At 30.6% G+C, this 7,518-nt stretch overlaps 2 protein-coding genes across 2 annotated transcripts; one reads left to right on the top strand and one right to left on the bottom strand.

Annotated features, from left to right (window-relative positions):
• Positions 1 to 2,946: 2,946 nt before the first annotated feature.
• On the top strand, positions 2,947 to 5,270 carry LOC124368488. Its single transcript, XM_046825733.1, has 3 exons — positions 2,947 to 3,053; positions 3,860 to 3,925; positions 4,985 to 5,270. The coding sequence occupies exons 2-3, from the start codon at positions 3,863 to 3,865 to the stop codon at positions 5,240 to 5,242; spliced, it is 321 nt and encodes a 106-aa protein (XP_046681689.1). The 5' UTR covers positions 2,947 to 3,053; positions 3,860 to 3,862; the 3' UTR covers positions 5,243 to 5,270.
• A 1,279-nt stretch (positions 5,271 to 6,549) lies between these two features.
• LOC124369391 (gustatory receptor for sugar taste 43a-like) lies at positions 6,550 to 7,221 on the bottom strand. The gene has a single exon (XM_046827391.1). The coding sequence runs from the start codon at positions 7,219 to 7,221 to the stop codon at positions 6,550 to 6,552; it is 672 nt and encodes a 223-aa protein (XP_046683347.1).
• Between the last annotated feature and the right edge of the window lie 297 nt (positions 7,222 to 7,518).

Here is a 7,518-nt window from a genome sequence, read left to right as displayed (position 1 = left end):
TGTAGCTTCATCTATATTAGGTTACAATAAAGTTAAAACCTTCTTGAACGTGCACATGAGATCAGGAACTGCAACTTTCGAGCGCCGCCATTTTGTTCAGAATTAATATATTGAGGTATAATTTGTGGAAAGATGTTCTACTAATTAATACCTTTAAAACGCTAAGCACATTGACCTCTGCTTACATTTAAGATTTTCTACCGACTACTTTGCGAGCCTTACAAGGGAATGGATCCCCTGATGTTGTGAAGAGATACTGATTACACCAAAAAGTTCAATTTCCTCCCTCTTTTACTGTTCAAAATTGTATGTTTGTAAGTTACGAGTACAGAAGATATTAGACCGTTCCAAGAATTTTCAGAAACCCTGTATATGGTTTACTGTATATGGAGTATTTAGGATTTCATTAGTTCTGATTATCTTTTCTGTTTTATTTAGTGCAGGAATACTGATGGATGTAATCAGCACTTAAGTCTGTCTACTCTTAATTTTATTACTATGGGTTATTTTTAAAACACTGCAGATTTTAAGTAATTACGTCAATACAAACAACATATTAACAAATGTAAAAATGTATAAACCTTGCTGTACTTCTAGGCAGTTTACAATTATAAATCAGGATAATGAAGATTATTGCGTTGGAAATAAAGTTTGTTAGGCGTTTTAATGTGTATCATAACCGAAAGAAAGGAATATTGAAATTTGGGGAAAACATCACGTAATTATTGTTTTTATATTAAACACATTGTATTTCAGGTGTAGCCCTTCAAAAAGGCATTTGGCTACATGGTTACATCTGTGTTAATACAAACCAGGAACGTTGACGGTTTAAATCAAACTCAGAAAATAAATAAAAGGGATTACAAACATTTTCAAACTACTTGCTTAGGCAATCAGAGTTAAATAGATATTAAAAGTAAAAAGCATAACTGCAGTAAATGTCAAAGTGTTACTTAGAACCCAAAAGTAAAATTCCTAAAACCCCATTGTGTAAAGGTATAGTCATTAAAATAAAATATCATCTCTCCGTGATACTAAAACTGGGCTGTTTCCTACTGGTTACGTGGCACTGGCAAAGGGAGCCGTCATCTGCAATGGCGACATAACCTGCGGTGTACACCCTGACATCACTGAAACCTTCATGGCTATTTTTGAATAGGTTAATCATTAAATGTATCTAGTTTATTTCACTGATGTGGATGATTTAGTCTACTGGTCTTCCAGCATGGAGATAATCTGGGACCTCAACATCCTTGAGGCGAGTGATGGAAATTGGTTTAATGCTCCATCTCTACAAGTATTCTACTTAGAACACTGTCGTAACATAACATTGTGTGTGTGTGTGTGTGTGTTCTTGTACGTTTATATTTTCGGATTATCGTGGTTTTGTGTTCTGGGGGTTATGATCGTACCTGAAAGCACAACTCCCTAATCTTAATATGAGACCTCCTAGCCCAAAATCTTGGGATCATCTGCACTGCAGATAGGTATGTGACTTTATTTAATTAGTATTCATACAACATGATAAAACGTAAAAAGGGCACTATAAAGCTTTTAATATGTATTTAAACAGTAGTTTTACTATTTATAGGTCACGGAAATTTCAAAATACTGCTGTTATTTGCGATCGATGAAGGAACTTAGAACAAATACCATTTTCAAGTGCGTAATTGAACAATAGCATCTTATTATATTAAATATTATTCCTTGATCATTTGTTTTAATAAGGTAATTATAAATTTCATAATTATAATTTTTAATAATATGGGTTTTATGATATAGAGGTTTTTATACCGGAGAAAAACCGGTTTAAATTTTCTAATAAGACAAATCATAAACGGTGATAATCATTTTCGAACAAGTTTTGCGATCAAGGATAAGTAAGTTAACAACCTGTTCCATGTAAGTAGGCTACCTTGGGCTTCAGTTCTGTTTCCCCAAGCAACGTCACATGCCAAATGTGTAAAAGCGTACTCTTCATTGTTGTCCATAGCCATCTTATTGTTACTAATTTATGGGAGTAAACAGCATCAGTAATCGCCAATAAAAGCCAAATTCAAAGACCTTCGGTTCAAAACTCTTGTAGTCTTATTTTGAAACACCTGTTTTGTCAAAAATTGATAATTTTAGATTCTTATTAGCAAACCGCTATTAATAGTGCAAAGGCCAATAGTTAAACAAAAGTCAGCACTTCCATCTACGGATTTACTTTGGACAAGAAACCTTAGTAAACTACTTAAAACAAAAATAGATGGAATTATTTTATTTTTTAACTGGTTTCAACAAATTGAATGTGCTATTTCATTGTTACATTTCCAATATATAATTATTATTGCACTTGTAATTTAGGATTACTAGTTATAGAGATATGCAATTTTGAAACCTTTAAAATGGTGCCTATTAAAAACCCAAAGTAATAATATTTATTTAAAAATTTGTTACTATCCTTTTAATTAATTTAACTTAAATGCCAAATTTCATGGTCTTTTACTCAACATGTTTTAAAATATAACTTTAAAAAATTGGCTATTAAACACCAATCATGCGAGATAGGATATATGTGTCCAAGAACATTGTTGCTTGTTTTTTGTGTCTACTATTTGCACTACTCAAGAAACACACTGTGTATATCTGCTGACAAAATATATATTAATTTTATTCTATTTTCTCGTTTATCTTCATTTTGTTAACCAGAAAACTCAATTTTTTGAGCAAAACCGTTAAAAACATCGTCCTATTATATTTCATTACTTTCATACTTATCTGATAAGGTTTCAATTATAGAAATCAACACTAAAACCATCAAACTCTGTTAAACTATACTGGTATCAAGCGGTATTAATATAAGCAATTGTATTTTTCCAATAGCGGAACAAGGAAACATAAATTATTGGTCACGCCAATTAATGTAACACAATGGAATGTCTCTGTTCATGATATCACAACTGTCACGGGATATTCATGGTTTTATTTTATACCATTCAGTAAGAGGACGATATACTTCTGACTACATTCAGTCTCGATTCACTCGCTCAAGTTATACAACACATAAGGTTAGTAGTTATGATTTATATTATATTTTTGTCAAATCGAAATTTAAATTGCAATTATATATAATATGTATTTTATATTTGATCTGTACCTTCATAATTTAATAAATATTTCTTGGATAATTAACAACTAATTCCCTCGTAAAAGCATTATGACACTATAATCATGTGTTAAACTACCTAATATGAACTTTAGAACATTTTATGTAAGTTATATTACATATTTTTGTAAACTATTTACTTCAAATGGAAAGAAATTATATGTTACCGTTATTATACTTTATGGGTGTATAAAACAGAACATTTCTTATTGAATTACTTAAATAGTAAACACCAAATGAAACGAATTGCCAAGAATAACGACAAGGTAAACTAATTAAGGAATAATATGCTATTGTATTTTATTTATTATTTTATTATATTTAATTTAAATAATTCACTAAAATTAATATTAACTTAAATATGGTTTAATTAATTACATTTACTTTTCTTTTTTGTGGGGTATTGAATGATTACTATTACAAATTAATAAATATAATTTAAAGATTAAATTTGGTAATTCTTTTTTCCCACAAACTTGATTACTCAAATATAGTTGCAAAAGTAACGTTATTATTTTTCTGTACGCACAATATCTCGTAAAAAACTTGCCTCTAGACTTGAAACTTTTGCATGGAACTTGATTTCTACACAAGCAACACTGAGTTTGGTGATGAAGTTTATATAACGAACTATCTTTTATGTTATTGTTTCAGGAAATGGTGTTTCAATTGTTGTTACAGGAATTGATGTTTAACTTTTGGTTACAGGAAATGATGTTTAAGAAACTTATCTTTTTCTGCCTGGTGGTAGCGATTGTTCGCAGCGATACAACGGTAAAACATATTTAAGTGATTTATTTATTGGCTAAGCCCAGTTTTATACCACTTAAATTACTTTTAGACTGTTTTAGATATACCTAAAATATAACAATATCTTCCGTCGTTGCATGTTACAAAACTTCAACACAATTTTAATAACTGTTTTAAGTACAAGGATAATAAATGTCTAAAATCTTGTTGCCTAATAAAATCAATAATAAAAAATTTAATTAAACGTTTTAAATTACATCTTTTACATTAATTATTTTGTTCAAAATAGAAATATGTAAAATTAGGAAGTTCGTTTCTCAGTAAAATGATACTGCAACCTAGTATTACCAGATAAGCAAGGGATTGTCACAATCAAACTTAACAACTAATGTTTATATTATCACTATTTTGTTCGTACCGCTTGAATAATATAGTGTACATAAGCGTAGCAAAGTGTACGCAGAATTGTGCGTTTACTTTAATGTTTAGCGGTGTTATTGGACTCTTGAAATTGTACTTATGTACGAGGAAGGTCGGGTAATATCATCTCAAATGGCAGTATCCGTATATTTGAGTTTCCCTAAAAACTAAAAGGTATTCACAAACTAGACAGTTAGAAACGTTTGATTTTGTTCAAAAATGTAGTGAGGTAGTCTGTCAGTAATATAGAATAAAAAAACTTAGGTATTTCATTTTAAACTGTGTTATGATGATGTGTAATAAAGATATAAAATATCTTTAGAACCATATATTTTACGGGATTTTAAATTAATATAATAATGTAGGTATCTATTATAAAATGTCTGAGTACTTAGATATCACATTCCTTCCATTCCATTTTTATTAGTATGAAATACAGTTTTTTTAGGTTAATTGAAAGAAAGGTTCATTTGACCCTAATTTATATTCTGTACACTTTTACAAATTAAAAAATTATTTAAAAAAACAAAGCATTTATCATTATATCAATAGTTATATTCATGTAAAACAAGGTGATAATAGCACTCAAGCATATAATATTGCATGTTGACCACGTTATTGTAGTACCTATTGATATTAATACAGTATATTTATAATTTTCAGGAAGAAGTCTCCAGCTCTATAGAAACACCTCCCACAACATCCAGCATTGATAATCCAACTTTAGAAGAACTAAAGAAACATGGAGCAAACCCCAAGAATAAAGGAGTTTCTCTTCGTTCCTCGGACTCGCTGTTCGGACTCGGGATCGGTGCAAATCTGCCGATCTATTTCGGTACTTCACTCTACACGACGAAAAAGAAAAAACATTATGTTAATAATGTTTTAAACTTTCTGTTCGAAGTTCCTTATATTTTTTAAAATAAATATTATTTTTAAGTAGCTACAAGACTGTGTACAAACGGTTCTTATACATTAGTATAGTTGAAGAAAAAATCTCATATAAGATAATTTTGTACTACAGTTAATAAGTTGTATTGATTCCAATTTATCAAAACAATCATTAGTATCATATTATCCTTTACTAAAATCAACTGTTTCACAAATATTAGGTTGAACAATTTGTCAACTGGACATTATCAAACGTAATGATTTGTTTTTACATTTATGTTTTCTTGGTTCTTGTTTACTTTTTGTTTAGTTAAAATTTTTTAATTTATATTTAAAAGTTCCTTAATGTTTAATATTACAATTCTAGTCTGAACACGTCACAGCTTATTTTTTAGTGCAGACATGATGGCAGATACTACTGCCATATTCTTATTTAAAATGACAAATTGCAATCGGTCAGACGACTATTTTGCATTACATCGGTAAACTCAATCCTAATGAGGACTGTTATATAAGAATTTTAATAATCCAAAGACTACAAAATAACCAGTAGTGTATTTTATCTTCCTTGCATTAGTTTCATTCAGTTGTATAACAATTACATATATCTTCTGAACACATATTCCACATAATATATAGTTTGGATACAATCTTCTCTTTATATTATAATTGTTTTGTAGACACCAAAAAACAACCTCTGAGAGTCTCACAAAAAGGTTGGCCAATCGATATTTAATGTAAGTATTAAATTAGGCTATAACAATGATTTGTTTCGATATTAAATTGTAATTTTCACAAAGCGCTTTGAAAATTGTCATAAATTCAGTAATGATGTACTAATCAATCGGTGATATTTTTTCTATATTAAACTAGGATTCAATATTTTCAGAGGTAACTTACTGCATTTAAATTCAAATATGGTATGTGTGACACAAAAATACCAAACTTCGATATTTTTACTTTTCTTCTACAAAGTTTTTGTGGCCATTACAATTTCAACAAAAATATAAGAATATTGTGAAGTAAATTTTACACTTTTCATTTTAATCGCTCGAAAAGATCAAAATTATTTTTAATCGTCTTTGGCTCAAGCTTAATAAATAAAAATTAATTAAGATTTTCTTTGAACAGTTTACCATTATCTATAACAAATCTACTTTATTTTGGCATGATATCTAAATAAAATTTAAATTGAAATAAAACCAATTTTAGTACAAAAACGCTACTGATTTCAAACACATACATTGATTCCGGACCAAGTCTCCCCGCATACTAAGCACTACAACAAAATAGGGTACATTAACTAATGTATTTGTATAATCGAAAGCAGAAAAATCTTAATTACCATCTTTGGACTGTGTGTGAAATTGAATTAGAACTACCAGATAGGTGGCCACTGTTGTTGCCATTGTAATTAACAATTGCCTGCTGATCTTGAAATATCCTCTTGCAGAAAACTCAAATTGTTTAACAGCCAGTTGCTGCAAAAATGATTCCAGTTGTCTCTTTAGTCCGTCATCCAAATCCTGGTTGATCAGCTTACAGATCATTGGTGTTGCCTGGTCCGCCGCTTGAGTGACGTCAGTGATCGAGGATACAACTAACAACAGGTAACAGATGTGACACAATGACATAGTCCCGGATGTAATGAGGCCCAATAGATTTATAGGCATAAGGAACAAGAAGAATGTGTAAAGGGATATGGTGACGTGTACAAATTTATAGAATATTGAACTCATAAGAAGGTCACAGTAGAAGGCATTTGCTTGGTTTACAGCATCAAGCAGCGTTTGGTAGGCGTTCATAAAGGACTTGATTTTATTACTTGAAGCACCATCTCGACTGTGAGTGACATATTGTGGGTAGTGGCGTCGCTCTGACTGTCTATAAATCTGGATGATCAACTCTTGTCTGATCCTAGCGTTAACTAGTCTGAATCTCTTCGCAATACATTGAGTGACTTCGTGGAATTGAACCAACATACAAATCTGTTTGCAGTTCGAAGTCATAAAGCAAACAAGTGATATAATACTTTGTATGATCGTTCTGTGATCTTTTAACAAATTTAATTTGACATGCGTTTGATTTACGAGAAGCATTTCAGGAAAAGCTGTCATAATAACAATTATTGTAGTGAATGTCACTGTCATGCCACATGCAGGTGGTGCCAGTTGCAGACTGCGGTCAAATCTCTCCAGAGTGTTGGAGACGTCAAGAAACTTTGAGTACTTCCTTGCACAGCTGCAGAACATGACTATTTCCGTCAACATAGTATTGATCAAGAGTAGGATCATAGCAAAGTCAGT

Source organism: Homalodisca vitripennis, chromosome X (assembly GCF_021130785.1).
Source record: "Homalodisca vitripennis isolate AUS2020 chromosome X, UT_GWSS_2.1, whole genome shotgun sequence".
Classification (NCBI taxonomy): domain Eukaryota; kingdom Metazoa; phylum Arthropoda; class Insecta; order Hemiptera; family Cicadellidae; genus Homalodisca; species Homalodisca vitripennis.
This window is presented reverse-complemented; position numbering and strand designations above follow the sequence as displayed.

Bases quoted from the DNA above. Each gene is read 5' to 3' on its own strand.
- LOC124368488 (XM_046825733.1), top strand. From the start codon at position 3,863: ATGATGTTTAAGAAACTTATCTTTTTCTGCCTGGTGGTAGCGATTGTT. The intron at 3,926-4,984 runs GTAAAACATATT...TATAATTTTCAG, and splicing joins TTGTTCGCAGCGATACAACG to GAAGAAGTCTCCAGCTCTAT.
- LOC124369391 (XM_046827391.1), bottom strand. From the start codon at position 7,221: ATGACTTCGAACTGCAAACAGATTTGTATGTTGGTTCAATTCCACGAA.